The 17,593-nt window shown below is 40.2% G+C and overlaps 1 protein-coding gene across 1 annotated transcript in view; it reads right to left on the minus strand.

The window, feature by feature from the left end:
• Positions 1-338: 338 nt before the first annotated feature.
• Positions 339-17,593, minus strand: part of dock2 (dedicator of cytokinesis 2) — a 100,978-nt gene continuing 83,723 nt past the window's right edge. Inside the window, exons 34-51 of the mRNA XM_085362612.1 lie at positions 17,431-17,587; positions 15,566-15,606; positions 13,254-13,344; positions 12,271-12,378; positions 11,777-11,866; positions 7,158-7,262; positions 6,484-6,625; positions 5,994-6,075; positions 5,780-5,864; positions 5,320-5,406; positions 4,909-5,085; positions 3,237-3,320; positions 2,990-3,127; positions 2,385-2,512; positions 2,013-2,220; positions 1,749-1,854; positions 955-1,103; positions 339-543 (exon numbers count right to left, since the gene is read on the minus strand). Coding sequence (XP_085218738.1) covers positions 481-543; positions 955-1,103; positions 1,749-1,854; positions 2,013-2,220; positions 2,385-2,512; positions 2,990-3,127; positions 3,237-3,320; positions 4,909-5,085; positions 5,320-5,406; positions 5,780-5,864; positions 5,994-6,075; positions 6,484-6,625; positions 7,158-7,262; positions 11,777-11,866; positions 12,271-12,378; positions 13,254-13,344; positions 15,566-15,606; positions 17,431-17,587 — 2,041 coding nt within the window. The 3' untranslated portion in view covers positions 339-480. The remainder of the gene's footprint in view (positions 544-954; positions 1,104-1,748; positions 1,855-2,012; positions 2,221-2,384; positions 2,513-2,989; positions 3,128-3,236; positions 3,321-4,908; positions 5,086-5,319; positions 5,407-5,779; positions 5,865-5,993; positions 6,076-6,483; positions 6,626-7,157; positions 7,263-11,776; positions 11,867-12,270; positions 12,379-13,253; positions 13,345-15,565; positions 15,607-17,430; positions 17,588-17,593) is intronic.

A 17,593-nucleotide genomic window follows, 5' to 3' on the forward strand; every position in this document is an offset into this window, starting at 1 on the left:
ATTTGAGTTTATTAGACTTTAATATTTGTTGTATCAGTGCCAAAGCCTCGTGGCAACAAGTTCCAGTTTAAAGTCCTTTGGGAGGACACAGTAACCTTTGTGCTTTATAGAATTATTATTTTCTCATTAACTTCAGTGTCAACAATGCTGAAAGCCGTATAATGAGAAGCTTTTAATCAAGTGTGTCGGAGGGATGGTTTGTGTTTGCTCATTCTTGTAGAAGCAGAATTGATTGAAAAGCTGTAAGATGGCATTTAGCTTCACTGGGAATCACTTAAATTGCCAGGAAAAAGGTCACACAACAAAAATAGCCTTTACTGATAGGTAAAATCAATTATATTAAGGCAACAGCAACATTGAGACAGACAAGTAGACTGTGTGAGTCAGTGTATAATTGTGGATTTAGCTACAGGTCTTTGGTTTAAAAAAAAAAGCATAGTACAAATAAGTAAAGAAGACAAGAAATGAAAATAATACATTTCAAAAATGGCTATCTCTTTCTTTGGGTGCATCACTGGGCTTCACTTCCTCTGCTCTGGAGCTCTGCCGAAACAAACACACATAATGTAAATACAGGGATTTTTCTTAATGGTAAAAATGACCTGAAATGTGCTCAAATAAATTATTTCAGCAGGCTTTGAGCTCCTGCTTGGAATAATTCAAGAGACTCATGCTGGAGATAAATTTTCAGTGCTACTTCTGTTAAAGAAAAGAGCTGAGATCTTCTGAAAAATATATTCGTGAATTCCTACTAAGAGGTCGCATACAGCTGACATCACTCATACCTGGACATTAAACATGAAGCCAAACAGCAGCCAGTGAACCTACCTTGACAAACCTTGGCAATAGCTTGACACAGATAAGTAAATAGGTGTATTTCTGTTCTTTTTAACTGAAGCACTTATTCTTGAATCTAAACCCAGTTAACTTAAACAGGTTGGGCTATTACTCTACCTTGGACTTGAATAACAGGTTGATGACACCCTTTGAGCGTCTGTCTGCTGTTCGGTCAGAGGTTGCACACACCGACATGCTCTTACTGTCCCTCCTGGCTCTGGAGGACTCCACCTCCTCAGCTCCTCCTGCCACTGACAAGGACAGGCCTAGAGAGAAAGAGAGAGAGGGGAAAAAACAAATGTAGTGTTTGTGTCCTCGTGATTACAATTTTACAGCAGATCTTGCACTGTAGCCAGGTGATTTTTTGTGACTAATTGGGCTCCCGCAGCTGTTCTGCCAATGACCTGTGTGCCCTAGCAACACTGGGGGCCTGTGAGTGCTGTATCTTCAGTGAGGCAGTGCAGCTTGTAGTTGTGTATTAACACCGCAGTGAGTGCTGTCTCAGCTGATTCAGTGAAGGCAGGAGGCCAGCGAAGCATCAGTAAATTGTGGCCTGATTCACCATAGTGCAAGGATGTGTAAATACAACAATCAGATATAAACCAGATGCAACTATTACATACTTCTGAGAAAATACAACATTCAAACTGATTTGCTGCCTTATATCAGAGTGTGTCTTAGGGCAAGTTGTTACTGTGCATTCCCCAGCATTCACTTTTTCTATTGCACACCATAGCATGCCAAGGTATTTCTCCTATTATGACCTTGCTTGTGCTCTTTTTTTCTTTGAGTCAGCTTTCCAGAGCAGGAAAAATGCAGCACTTCCTCTTAGGTCATGATTTTTTGACTTTGTGGGCTTTGTGCACCTCAGTCACAGTAATTCCATCACACCAGGTGGGTTTGTGTGTCACCTGTGATGGCAGGCAGCGATCTTGAGTTGGCATTGGTCAGCGCCACATTTACTTCATTTGGCTCAGACAAGTTGGTGTCACTGCGGAACTCCTGTTTCTTGGACAGCTAGAGGGAGACAAAAATCACAGAAAACTCAGACTACACTTCACAGAAACAGAGCGTTCTATTACTTAATCATGTAATGCAACCTTCCCCTCTTTTCTGTCTTTGTACCTTTTTCTCACATTTTCCCCACATTGCTATCCATCATCACTAATTCTCACCCGTTTGCATTCGAGTGTACTGGTCCGTTCTCTTTCCTCTGTGATGAAGATCATGCTGCTCCTTTTCTTTTTCTTCTTACTCTTCCTCATTTTGACCTCTGCATCACCCACTGTCATCATGCTCCCCTCCTCACCTATACTAACACTGCCACTGGAGCGTGGCAGGGTGGCAGAGCTCCAGGAGATTGGAGACTCAGGAGGATTGTCCCTGGGAGGAGGCAGGAAGATTTAGATTAGACATTCAAAGGAAATCCAAGCTTATTATCATATTTGTGTGACGCTTTTTCCATAAGACTTCATGTATGCAGTTTAAACTGAGTGTTATCGTGGGGTTCTCGTGACACAGTAGGGGTTCGAAAATGTGCATGTTACCTGTCTGCATGTGTCTTGGTTGGCGTCCCACACTCGGATCCCTGCAGTGAGGAAATCGAGATGACGGACTGACGAAATGATCGCAGCATGGAGCGTGGACGAGTAGACTTTCTCTCATCCAAGTCCGGCTGGAGAGAGAGAAAGACAAATGTGAACAATATGTAGATTAGCCGAAAAAGATATCGTAGAAAAAGTGACATCTCTAAAAACAAAAAGAACAAGAAAAAAGTAAAACTGAGTCTAATCACTCTTAAAATGGTGTATAATCACTCTACTCCAGTTTTGTTTAATTTCTCCTGAAAGGCAGTGCCAATTACAAGTTAATGACCACATTTGCCCCCGTTAAAACCATCCAAACCCTGTTCTAGTTGCAGAGAAATTTAAAAGGTACAAATCCCACATCAACACTCTTCTCACAGCGTTTTCTGAGTACTTTGATCTTTAAATTCGCTTGGGTCAGCTAATTTGCAGCTTAATTAGCTCTACACTGCTCTACCACAGCAGCTCCATGTCCAGCTTTGCAGAAAAAAAGATATTCTGGATTACGGAAGCATCATATTTTAGTAGAAAAGTTAGGATTTTCCTACATTTTTCTTTCAGCTTACCAACTCTCTCACTCCGTACTCCTTCTCCACTTTCTTTTTCAGCTGTTTGAAACACTCCTCCATGCGCTCATGGAAAGGACGCAAGTCCTCTGTCACTCTCTTCCCATGGAGGGAGATTCCTCCACCTAATAATGGGATCTGGAAATAAAAATGCCATGGTGTCAGCAGAAAAACACACACACACACACATATAAAAGTAATGACTATATATGTTGTGTACATGTATTTGAGAATATGTATTAAGTACCTGCCATGCGATGAGGTCCTTGAGGCGAACCAGCTTCTCTCTGTCCTCCTGGTGATGCTGGGTGTACTCTTCAGTAAAGAAGGCCTGATACAGAGGAAATATTATATAACACTCATTTAAAAAATGATAAAAATCGATTACTATTTCACCAGCTAGCAAAAATGGTAATTTACTACCATCCTATGTGGAATATTATAATACTGAATAGTGTGTGTGGAGGCACTTAAATGATAGTCAGATAAGTACATTTCATTTAATGTCATTTGGACTGCAGAAACTGACTTTGATTATATTCAGTGAGCCTCAGGAGGTGATAAAGAGTTTCTTCTTAATGGATTTAAGTTCATCATGAGAGACGAGTCTTGCATGAGAGCACTCTCTTAAGCTCTGATATCTGTTAAAGGACTTACTTTGTTACGGTGAATCTCCGTCCTTTTTCGCAACCCCTATTTGGCTGTACGTGGTACGTGTTACAATAGATGGCAATAGAAATATATATATATAGCAATATAACAGCTTTATGCAGTGGTTCTCAAACTTTTTCTCTCTCAATCTGATTTAATGAAAAACAATGTGTATCTAAAAGCACTTAATTACTACATTTCAAATATTTAAAGGCATCACAAAATTCACAGAAAACCAATTTTTTTTCGACATCCTAAGCTAAGCATTGAAGTTGTATGACAGCGAGGTTTTCTAAAAGAACTAAAAGCAATAAAAAAACGTTACTTAATTTTTAATAAGAAACATCTGTAGAGATCAAACTCTTTTCCAGGCGAAGTCTTTAAAGACTGCTTTGTTTCAGAGTCATGAAAGAAAAAGAAGACTCAAACAAACATGTGGTTCGCTTTTGTTACACTTTGAACACATATCCATTTCCTTTTGTCTGCCACAAAATATCCAAATCTGGCTTTATGCTCACAGTAAATGTGACTGTGCTTATTACTTTCAGTTGGCTTTTGATGATAGCTAATTGTGACTTCAAAATATTGAACACAAAAGTATTTACTGAACTTAAATTTTGTATTAAAATAATAATAATAATTATGCAGGAATGATTCTCTCTTTTTTTTTTAAACAAACACATGCACCTCATCCAGTTCTCCAAGGTTTCCTGCAGGTACTAGTTTATCATTTTAGAAATCCTGGTTTAAGCTAAAGTACTTTGTTTCCCCAAAAGGTTACCACAGCAGATGCATCTGTATGTTTGGCACATATTTTTATGCTGGATGTCCTTCCTGATGAAACCTTCCAATGTAGCCAGGATTGGGATCAGGTCTAAGGCCACACTAGCTTGTGTTTTATTGCCAGCTGGTGAGCCTCTGCCCCTCCTACTTCTGAGAAACTCACTAATAAACTCTTTTTAAGCTCAGTCATGTTACTGGCTTGTTGAAAATTAACCTAATTAGTTACAAGATAATCCTCCATCTGTTTCAGGGTCTGTTTCTGTTTACTCTTCCAGCCTTTTGTTCCCACCACTCCAAAGTTTTGAGATGTGTTATTGCCATTAAGTTCAAAATGAGTTAATTTTTAAAAATTAAATGACAAAAGGTCTTAATAGAGTTTTCAGAATCACGGCTTTCTGTTGTTGTTGTTTTTTTAAATTTTATACAGCGTCCCAACCATTTTGGAACTGGGTTTGTAATATTAGTGATGATCCTTGAGAATTTACCTTTTCATATTTTGCAAAGCCACCCATGACAGCTGGGTCAACGATGCCGTTGAGCAGCATGGAGAGAGGGTTGATAGGAAGGCTCCAGTCAGACTGGTATTGGTTAATCATCGTTAAAATCTTCTCATTTGTTGACTCCATGGTCTCTATGGCATTCTCCAAAGGAGACAAGGTAGTCTGGAAAGGGAGGCAGACACACAGAAAGAGTAGAAGAAAAAGGAATGAAGGTGGATGGATGGAGAGTTTTCAGATCGGATGTGGGAGACGTATAATAAAACCTTTAAATATTAAACATAAAAAAAACCCTGTAATCAGTGGTGTTGAAATGTGAAACGCATTGCACTGGAGATAATAACTTACAGCAAACATACAAGTCAAACATGGAGAACAAACATGGCCCTGTAGACTTACATGCTTCATGTCAGTTGCCTCAAACCAGCGCAGGATCCCAGGCAGCTTATAGACAGTGGTAAAGGTTGTGCGCTCAATCCACATGGACTAAAAAAAAACAAAAAAAAAGTATAAAAACAGAGAAGCTGTCAGATAAATCTGTACCACTTCTGAATACTCTGATATCATATCTTGCATTGAAGCCTGAAATCTTAACAGACGCTTGCTGCACAATCTTATTTATTCTAATCTAATCATACACCACAGTAATACCGGAATCTGATGCTGCATCTCAAGAGCTCATCTGAAACCTTTAAACACAAGCCTCAGCATATGAAAAATCCTGCCTTTGAATAAAATCCTATTATTTTATATATTAGAAACTCACAGTTTCAGACTGATAACAGTTCTAGTACAAAAGTCCTTGAAATGCTTTCATGGTCCCTGAGGTCACACATTTCATTTTAAAGACATAACTCACAGCAAACTCATTGTTTGGGTCCACGGGTCCTTTCCTCACAGGTCTGGAATAGTGAAAGCGCTGCACATAGTTGGACTTATAGAAGCTGAAGAGGAAAGAAATGAGTCAAACAAAGACAACAGAAAAATCATGCAAAATGAGGCACAATATACATTAGGTGTACATATTTAAAACCTCCAGTTCATTTTTAAGCACTAGCTTGAATGGCACTAACTTGATGATCTGGTCAGGAACGGGTTTGTTCTTCAGGCGAGGAGGGATTTCGAGGACTGGCTGCACTGTAAAACACTGGATATCTGTTTTGGACTGCTCAGAAATAAACATAAGAGATAGATTCTCAGTATCTCTGTGAGTGTACAAACTCATAGTGGAGGGATGTGTTCATACAGAAGTGCATCAAAAGGAACAGGACAAGTAAACTAAAATGAAATTTTAGTTTGATACACAGAGATCTGATGGTTGGTTAAGATGTACTGTGGTTCTGGGTTAAAAGGTCCCTGGATATTTAGTACTTTCAAATGTGTTCAGTGACCCAAATACTTAATAATCCCGAAGGTGCTTGCTGCATGTGAATATTTTATGACTTCTATGCTAGTGTGCTGGTGAACACTGTAGACCATGCAGAATATTAAAATTTTCTTCGTTCAATATGCATCTACATATGACTGTAAATGAATAAGTGTGTAATGCTGCTTGAAGGATACACTGAAGTGGAGAGTTCTTGATATCATCCCCTGGCATGGTGGTTGTGTTGAGACGCACGGCGCTGGGGAACTGGCTCATCAGCTGGTTCTGGAAGTCCTCTCTGCGCTCATACTCCTTACCACGGTGGATAAACACCTTGTTCTGAAGCCAGGGGGAATAAACCAGTGTTAATACTGATAATAAAGATTAAGACCCAGCTTATCTTCACAGGAAAGTTCTTTGCCTATTTAAACGTCCTTAAATAGGGCAGAGTCCACCTAGGAATGGCAGACACTGAAATTCTCTCAAAGACTCAAAAGTTGGACCTGATCACCTTTGACTGCCCTCTTATAAGCTGAGTACTGACTTTGTCTTACTTGTTACCACAGCAGATTAACACACATAATCATAGCAGAAGCAATAATCATTGCAAAATTATATTTCTGCAGCCTGTTGCAATCAACACATCCAAAATGTTTCCGGAGGGTATCGTATGTCCCACTCTGCTAGATACCTGCTGGTGCGATTTAAAAAAAACTGTAAACAGCTAAGCTTAACTGCCAATAACGTTTTTTAATGGAAGACAGTTAGGATTTTGTAAATGGTGTGAATTCCTTAATATCTACTTTATGAGTGTTTCTGGTAACAATTTGAAGTATTCTCTAACTCAACTGTGACACAGCAAAATACAAACCCTGAGGAATGGAGGGTAGCCCTGTCCATAGTAGCCCACTGCAAAGTAGTCTGGTTTAGGCCTCAAGATCTTCATAATATTTTCATAGAACTTGGCTTGTTTTTCCTGTAGAGAGACAGAAGGAAACAGAGGATGTGTCCAAGGGAGACTTTCAGATGTGCACTTTGGGCAGTTTAATCAGCTCATGCCAATGACAAAGCTACGCTCAGCAGAATGCCGGGCCTGCGAGGGTGATAGATGTAGTGAAAAAAAAGCACACCCCATCCAAGGGCAATGTCTGTCATTTATATAACCACATAAATTCAGCATTAGCTGAGAGAGCTTCTGCTGCAGTCATATAAAGAGAGGGAGAGATTTTTCCATTGTTGGGAAATGTGTGATTCTCTTCGAGGAGTGGAAGGAGTTATTTGAGTGAAGGGGAGATAGAGGAGAAGGTGGTGCTAAACCAAAAGTTAGTAAATGGGAGAATCACTTCTTCTGTTGTGCAGAGGCAAGAGATGAAAGAAGCGGAAGTGTGATTGAGATGACAAAGTGAGGGCCAGGAGGACTTTGAAGTAGCTGAAGACTGCTAATGAAGAATCATAATTTTGGGGTCATATATTTATGACACGCCATAAGCTCAAAAAAGCTTGATTTAAAGGAGTATTTGACATAAGTTTGTTGAGTGAAGTCAAGATGGCGCCTGTGTGTTCGGCACGCCGTCTATCGCTCTCCTTTATTTGTTTTGTTTTATTGTTTTTAGTTAACTTTGTGTTACATGTGTGTTGTACTTTTTCCTATGATCGCCAGACATTATTGGAAATAGGTTTATCCATCCGGATGTCTGACCGGCCTGAATATGACAACCAAGGCTTTTTTCCTCCCTATCTGGAACCAATACCACCGTACTGGCGTTCCCTACCACCGTCACCGGATCTGCGGAAGCGACGTAGGAGACGGGGTAACCGTGGAGGTCGTCTTGTGAAGCTGAAATCCTGGATTGCTCATTTTCCCCATGAGCTCCGCTGCATCCGCCGCTTTTGTCCGCAACTATTGGTGCCATTGCGTGCCTTGGATCCGGTGGACTCCTGGCTGGTTCCTGTTGTTGGGTCTTTCGAAAATGGTCCAGCAAAACTCTCTCCTCTACGGCATATGCGCTGGCGCGGAGTTGACAAGAAAAATCTTCGACCGGTGGATCTGGTTGCTAATACCTCGGAAGTTTTGGACCCAGTCCCTCTCAGGCTGGGTCTAATAAATACCAGGTCGGTGGTCAACAAGACCTTCATATTGAAGGATTTTTTTCTCTCTCGTGTTCTGGATTTACTCTTCTTGACTGAAACCTGGATATCTCCCGGTGAGTTAAGCGCTTTCATTGAACTAGTACCCGCTGACTGTACCTTTTTTAATGTTCCGAGAGCTTCTGGTCGCGGAGGAGGGCTTGCTGTTGTTTTTAAGGCTCACTTGGACTTGAAGCAGCTTTTCCCTTCGTCTCGCTACACCAGCTTTGAACTCTGTTTATGTAAACTGGGCCATTCGCCTTCGTTGTTATGTGCGATTGTTTATCGCCCGCCGAAATATAACAAGGTGTTCTTATCAGAGTTCTCCGAGTTTCTTGCAGATTGTGCATCACGATATGACCAGATCCTCCTGCTTGGTGATTTTAATATTCACGTTTGCTGTCCGGGGAAGCCCCTGGCCAAGGACTTTCTGGACTTAGTGAACTCTTTTAATTTTGTCCAATTTGTTAGTGGTGCCACTCAAGAACGTGGTCACACACTGGACTTAGTTTTATCTCATGGTTTATCTGTTTGCAATGTACGGGTTGAAGATGCAGTATTTTCTGATCATATGCCTATCTTATTTGATATTGCTCCTTCTAACGCTTTTGCAAATCAGACTGCACCTGCTCGATGTTATCGTGCCTTTGGCTCTGATTCTGCCGAACGGTTTTCTATACTGTTTGACAAATTAATGTCTTATGCCCCTGAGTTGCCCACTGCAGATGACCTACTTTTGTATTTTGATTTTGCTTGTAAATCTGTGCTTGATGTTGTTGCCCCTTTGAGAGTAAGAAAATGTAAATCAAAGACTAATCCTTGGTTAACAGATCATACCCGAGCTATTAGAAGACAATGTAGGAAATGTGAAAGACAGTGGAAAAAAGACAGATTGCATGTCTCCCTGGAAGCCCTAAAGATTAGTTGGAAAACTTATCAGAGGGCAGTTAAGGCCGATAAACACTCCTACTTTTCTCAACTTATTTCGGCCAACTCTCATAACCCTCGTGTTTTATACAATACGATTAATTCTGTACTTAACTTGGAGGGTTACAACCTTTTGCCGTCCTCTGAGGCTATGTGCAATAAGTTTATCACCTTTTTTGTGGACAAAATTGCTAGCCTGAGGCCTCTGATTCCACCTATTGTTGATCCGGCCATGCATTCTCCTTGCTCAAGCTTATTCCCTGCTTTTGCACCGATTTCTCTGCGTGACTTAGAGGAGTTGGTGCTACATGCTAAGCCCTGTGGCTCCCCAAATGATGTTGTTACTCCCCGCTTTCTCCAAAAAGTATTTCCCATCCTTGGACCTTATATCCTGAAAATTATCAATACTAGTCTGTTAACCGGTCAAGTTCCTAGTGGGTTTAAACATGCAGTCATACACCCCTTACTTAAGAAACCTGGCCTTGATAGTTCTACTATGTCAAATTTTAGACCTATCTCCAAACTTCCCTTTTTAAGCAAGATCTTGGAGAGGATTGTACATACCCAACTGTTGGATTATTTGAGCGACTCGCAATTGTCTGAAATTTTCCAATCTGGTTTTAAGCCCTTTCACAGTACGGAGACAGCTCTTGTTAAAGTTATGAATGACATTCTTGTTGCTACTGATCGTGGTAAATATGCTGTGCTTGTCTTATTGGATATGACAGCTGCATTTGACACAGTGGACCACGACCTGCTGATCTCCCGCTTACATCACTGTGTGGGAATTTCTGATCTGGCATTGTCATGGATAAAATCATATCTTTCCGAAAGGAGTTTTTGTGTCAAGCTGGGGTTGGCCGCTTCCTCTGTGGCCCCTCTGCTTTGGGGTGTGCCCCAGGGATCTATCCTTGGGCCATTACTTTTCTCGCTGTATTTACTCCCCCTTGGTGCGATTTTTCGTAAACACGGAGTGTCATTTCATTTGTATGCCGATGACTGTCAGCTTTACTTACCTTTTAGTCATTTGGATACCTCCCCATGTCAATCACTGCTTGACTGTCTTAGCGATATTAAATTATGGATGGCAAATAATTTTTTGAATTTTAATGGTCGCAAAACGGAAGCAATTTTATATGGCCCGCATCGTTCTACTGATTCTCCAGATGTTGATTTTGGTGATTTGACCTCTCATCTGAAAAGTTCAGTCACTAATCTTGGTGTTAAACTTGATTCTGCGCTTACTTTTGAAGGTCATGTAAGTGGGGTGGTAAAATCAGCTTTTTATCACCTCAGACGCCTGTCGAAGGTTAAGCCTTTCCTTTCCAAACCCAATTTGGAAACTCTTATTCATGCTTTTATCACCTCACGTCTGGACTATTGTAATTCCCTTTTAATAGGGGTCGGGTCGGGCACCTTGTCACGCCTGCAGTTAGTGCAAAACGCGGCGGCGCGATTTTTAACCGGTAGTAGGAAATTCGATCACATCACTCCGGTTCTGGCTTCCTTGCATTGGCTTCCCATTGATTTTATGGTTCGTTTTAAGGTCCTTTTATTGGTTTTTAAATCTTTAAATGGTCTGGCTCCTGTGTACTTAACTGACTTGCTGAAGTCACATGTTCCTCCTCGCTCGCTCCGTTCAGCTGAGCAGCTGCTGCTGTCGGTCCCTAAGTCGCGGCTGAAATGCAGAGGAGACCGTGCCTTTTCAATTGCGGCTCCGATGCTCTGGAATAACCTTCCCCTCCAAATTAGACAAGCGTCATCAGTGCAGGTCTTTAAGTCCAGATTGAAAACCTATTTTTATTCCCTGGCTTTTAACTCTGTAGGAAACTGACACCTTCTTATTTATTTTATTGTTTGTAATGATTTTATGGTATTTTTAATTTGGTTGTTGTTTTGATCTGTGTTGTTCAGCACTTTGGTCTGCCTGGTGTGTTCTTAAAGTGCTATACAAATAAACGATGATGATGATGATGATGATGCCGAGTAAGCTTTAAAAATAGCTGTTAATGTTTGAGTGTGCAGATGATGTAACAATATATTCAGAGGCAGTGTTGGGGAGTAACGGAATACATGTAGCGCCGTTACGTATTTAAAATACAAAATATGAGTAACTGTATTCAGTTACAGTTACCGTTTAAAAAGGTGGTATTTAGAATACAGTTACTTTGCTGAAATAAAGGGATTACACGGCGGTATTTTCCTGTTTCATATGTTCGGCTATGCCCTCTCTATTTTTGGTTACTAGATGACAGTACATATTTATATTATTATAGGATGGCACTCCCTTAATCAAAGACGTGATAAGTAGCCTGAATTCTCTTTCTTTCTTAAACCCCCCAAACATCTAAAACATCTATAAAAGGGAAAGGGGAAAAACATGCAATCATGAATGCTACACAGAAGACATGAACCCCTGTGATTGTAATGTATTACCAGTCTCTTGCTGAGCAGCTCGTAGTCAAAGATCTCATTTTCGTACTGCTCTGCAAGTTCCTTACACAGAGTGATGGCCTCTTCCCACATCTAAGCACACAAAGGAAAGAAACAGAAGTGTCCTTCATTACACCATCTGCTAATAAATCGGGCACAGCTGTCGTGGTGGGAATTCATATCATGAAAATGTCTGTGTCCAAGTCTCTGTGGAGTGGAAGGAAGTCTCTATCTCAGCTTCAGAGAACATGAGACACTCGGGGAGAATACAAAATGAATGTGACACTAACATACAGCACAGTGATCATGTGTGGTTGAAGGATATCTGTTTTGATGTCTCCGATATCCTCGAGTGAAGAAAATAAGAAAAAGAAGACAAAAACGAACAACAACACACGGATTTTCATTAATGCAACTGAGCGCTAATTAGTACTCAATTAATCACTCAGTATCGGTACAGCTAAGCAAATTTTGACATTGTCTGAAACAATACCGACCTTGCCCTTGTCAAAGTAGTCAATGATTGTGTCGTAGAGAGTTTCTTTGAGCTGTCGCTGCGTTTGGGAGCCGTGGAACTCAAACTGACTGCACATGTCATCTGACCACTGCAACAGAGACAGAGAGGAAGTAAAGAGATATGGAAGAAAAGACAAAGATAAAAACAAAATGAGATATTTCCGAAGGGAGGCCCAACTTGATATTGCTGAAACAAAAGAAAAACTTTGCCTTCAGGACTACTCTAATTTCTGCTGTGCCATTTATCACAGAGGAACAAAGGGAGAAGAAGTACTTAAAGCTTACAGTTTCATTGTTGTAATAAATCAATATTAGTCCTAAGCGGAGCATGTGCAAAAACAGCAGCAGAGTGCCCATTTATTATATAAATGAGACAACTGTTTATCTTCTATTACATAAATTACACAGAATTAAATTTAGAAAAAAAAAAACAGTACATCATGATTTTTAAAACTGTCTAATCTGCTTAGGATAGCAAAGATTATAGCATGCTGTGTGTTCCAGCCTGTTGTTTCCAGTAGTGTGACCGGAATGACAGGACTGACCCTGCAGATAAATGGAGATTATAAAAATTGTTAAATAGAGTTCAACTGCTTTGATGTAATGAGACACACAGAGGAGATGACGAGCAGGAGATGCTCAAATTCATGTGTCTTATAAAAGAGTTGAAGCGACATAAGAGGTCAAACAGCCTCAGACTCATACATGCACATCCTCTCACACACACACACACACACACACTGGGCAAGTGCACAGCATCAATCACCATAGTGATGTAGCTGCAGTAGACGACGCAATGCCATAAACTAAACTCGGCGCTTCATCATTTGGAGGCCAGCGACGTTTATCAGCTAATGCAAAACTGTCTCAGTTGTGGCAAGTGATTAAGAAGAACAAGACACCGGGGCCAGCATTAAGCAACGATATGTGTCTTCATATGCGTGCATGTGACTGTTTGCCCCACCTTGAGCAGACGAGAGTGGAGCAGCAGTGTGTACGCCGCCTCTGTGTAGTTTTCACACTCCAGGTGAAGGTCCCTCAACTTGTAAAGGTACCTGAGCACACACAAGAAAAAAGAAAAAAAGAAGGCACACTCTTTAAACAAGAGAATTAAACCTTATTCCACTAGGTGCCACTGTTGGGCAACCTGAAGACCTGCAAAGGAAGCATTAGCCCTCTTTCTCTCTCTTTTCTCTCACTCTCTCACCCACAAACACACTGGTAGATACCCTGAAATATGTACTAAGCTTAGCAAAAGGTCATTTAACACTCGCACACACACACCTACACACACACACACACACACACACACACACACACACACACACGCACGCACGCACGCACGCACACACACACACACACACACACACACACACACACAAAAGAGCACAATTTAGCATATGTCTTATAATGGTCTGACAGATGCTTGTAGGCCTATAATGTTTTATAGGCCTGACAAGGGGAAAAATGGGATTACTTCTTGTCACCTGGAGGACCGGCTTTTACTGCTACTGCTTTTAGTTTTGATCTGTTTTGTTGTATCTATATCTTGCATCTGTCAAGACAAACTTTCTCCACATGGCCAGAGGCTGGACTTTGTTGCTAAAGCACTGATGACAAAGTAGGAAAAGAAATGTTTTCTGGATGCTTTTAAATGAACAGTCCCATATCTGCTTGCAAAGTAAGGTGTTGGCTCACAGGACAACCGCTTATTTTGTCTGCCTAAATGTTGACAGTCTCACTTTCCTTGTTTTTTATTCTTTTTTTATGTCACACCTGCTATTTCCTTTCTCACACTTTCAGATATAACAATTTTCTGGTTGGAAATGTATCTGGCTGTAAGTTGTTTATGACAGTCCAGTCATTGGATGTGAAATCAAACAGAAAAGGGAACAAAAAAACTGAAAAGTTTCACTCCCAAGTCATTTGCAACTTACATTAATTACTCAATCTGTTTGACTATTATTTTAGAGTCGTGTATTCATCTCATTTGTTCTCTGGCATCCTGTTTTTCACTTTCTCTAGCTTCATTTTACCTGCACGTTTCAAAACTGAAAGGGTTTTGATGATCCAAATTTAGCAGGAGGCATCTTTTTTATTCTTCTATACTCGGTTTTGTTTGATACAAATAAGTAAGTTTCATCTTATTATTTGCACCTTGAATAGAACAATATAAGAAGTGTCCTATTTCCATATTACAGGTTATGAGTGTTTAGCAGTATCTTCATGCTGTAAAAAAACAAAACAAAAACCCTGTAAAATATCAATAGGACATCAACATTTCTATTCTATTACAAAGGGAATGGATGCATTGCTCACAGCTCCTATGTGGTAGAATTGTCTAGCTGTCTCACATTCTTATGAGACAGCTACACAAAGAAAAAGAAATTACAGAAAGCTACAAGCTTCAGTGACTAGTATGTAGCACATATAGCGAATAGCACTACGTGTATGTATAGCAGAATGAAACTTGGCGAAGGGAGCAGATTCAGTTTTCAACGTACTGCATTTAGAGAAAAAGACATTATCATATGCACCAGGGATGCGAACCAAAACAGCGAGGTGAGTCCAGTGCAGTTTAATTTCATATTTTCTTTCATAGGATTCTGAAATGATGACAGAGTTTAAATCTGAAGCTTGATCATGTGCTTCATCATTGTGGCTGATTTGGGTTGTACGCAGCAGCACAAAGGGAATTTTAATTAGTTTTGGGTTTCATTATCCATTGTTATGTAAGCGCACCATTAAATTGTGACTAATTATATAACACAGACATAAATTGTCTATTTGCATTAAAATATATTTGTTGGCTGACACCAATAAACCAGCCAGCTAAATGTTACTGTATTATCCACAGAGCTGACAAGGCAGTTGATCAACCACTGACTTTCACTCACATTCACACATACAGATAACTAATTTGTCTAAAAGCCATACTCAGAAGTGCACTGCGGGACCTGACTAGATCTGTACTTCCTCTCCTCCTCTCTTTCCTGTCTGTCCCGCTCATTCTCTCGCTCTCTTACAAATGGTTCTGTCTCTCCCTGTCTCTCCACCTCTCCCTCCCTCACACTCATCATGTCTCTCTCTCCCTCCAGTCAGGCTGAGCTGATCCTGTGGATTTTGACATTAATTCAGTGGAACTCATATAATCCCTTGTCAGATTATAGAGCCACACACACACACACACACACACACGAACGCATGCACAGACATGCACAGACATGCGTACAACACAGATATGCACCATTTAAGTTAAATCCAGCAAGTAAATACCTGATATACATCGCTTCACGATTGATGTCCTTGTAAAAGTTCTGCAAAGACAGAAGGAGGGGTTGGTTAGTGTAGTTTCTGTGTGTATGTATGCCTGTGTTCGCATGCATATGCATATATAACTGATAGAGGTTTTGAAACTATGCTATTAATTCCACGTTTATATTATACTATATTATACACCATAACATGCTGTATCACACTATACTATCCAATAATATGTATACTATACTGTACACTACACTACAACACTACACTATACCACATTACACTATCCTATTTTATACTATACTACAGTACTATACTATAATACTGATTGCTTGTGCTTTAATGTGGGAGCGTGTGTGTTTTCAAGTGTGCTAGATAAACTGCACAAACTCCCAGTTTAATTAAGTTTAATGATATCTACAGTGAACAGAGGAGTGGAACGAACTGATGTAACCTCACCTCCCATCACTAGCACAGGCCAATACACACAACAGCACCAACAGACACATAATCACAAATGTGACAAATTATAGTTAATTTTTCCACAGTATACCATCGAACCATTTTATATTGTCAAGGGTAAGATTTATTATTTATTGGACAATGAATTTTAAATTTAGGGAGCTAACATGTTTATATAGGGTGCCCATCAAGAAGACAAGTAAAGATTTGCAGCAGTCCACCTGTCTTTTAAATCTATAGCAACACAACTTTCAGTAGAACTACAGCATCACTTTCTATCTTTTATAGAGAACAATACAGCAACTGAGAGTTGTTTAAAAAAAATCTACACATATGTATGCTTAGTATATTGTAGATATAGTGTACAGTATGTGTACTGAGTTAATATTTGTAACAACGAAAAAGAAAAATGAAACCAAAATGATATACTGCAAACCTTTTGAGAGTACTTCTTATGTTCAAATAAGTTTGTTTTGTTTTGATAGTTCATCTACATGAAAGAGCAGAATAAATATGCGTGTGACTGTGCCTGTGTGTATAATTCCTTAGTAAAGTTAGCCTGGGGGGTACGGTTAGGGGAGTGCACTAGTGCCTGCTTGTGGGCAGAGGGGATTTTTTTCAGTTGGCCAAATGAATGAAACAGAATAGCTAATGGGCAACTGCCACAGGCTACAAACTAAACACTCCTGCCATGTACCAGCAGCCTCCACCTTGGGGGTGGGGGATAAAGAGTTATTCTACATTATTATTCAAACACAGACGCATCCATCTGTCGAATTATGATTTTTTAAATGTTTGCATCTTGGAAATGAAAGGAAAAGAGTTTTGCTGAGGTATCATACGATTTAATCTGGCGTGGAAAAGATCATATGGTGGGTAGATGGCATCCATTACTAAACCTAAGAATACTGTGGGGGAGAATCTGATTAGGAGATCACATAAGAGAAAAGACGTGGAACAGACAGGAGCTGATGCAACCCAATGCAAAATGTAGGAGACCAGACAAGGAGATGAATCTTTGCCTTTAGATCAATCAGCACCCAAATTAAATGGGGGAAAAGAAAAAAGGCCTTGGCACATACGACAAGAAATAAAATCTGTGTTTCATAATAAACTCTTGGCTGCTTTGGATTCTATATAAAACAAAGTTTCACATTATATTGTATATTCAATTACTAATGGATTTATTGGTGTTGATGTGCGTACATCTAAGATCAGCAACTCTTTGCTATGAGACACTACACCAACAAGGCACTGTATATTGCAAGAATCACAAGGTAAGTAGCAATAAATGCTAATCCATGATGACACAAACATATCACACTTAGACACTAGAAAGCTAATGATGATGATGCTAACAAGACTTTCAAGCGCTGGCAACTTTGCCAGCTGATTTCAAAGAAGGTGGTTCTTACCAGAAGATTGACTGTGCAGCTCATGCGGTTGTTGCGGCTGTCATCGCTCATCACGGTGCGGTAGTCAAGGAGACGAATGAGGAGCCCCTTCACCAAGGAGACAAAGTGCTGCACCTGTGGCCTCAGCGTGGGTTTCTCAGCAGCACAGTCCAGCAATCTGGCA

Source organism: Diplotaxodon limnothrissa, linkage group LG2 (genome assembly GCF_057381915.1).
Source record: "Diplotaxodon limnothrissa isolate DT_005_m linkage group LG2, D_limnothrissa_male_GT1.1, whole genome shotgun sequence".
Lineage (NCBI taxonomy): Eukaryota > Metazoa > Chordata > Actinopteri > Cichliformes > Cichlidae > Diplotaxodon > Diplotaxodon limnothrissa.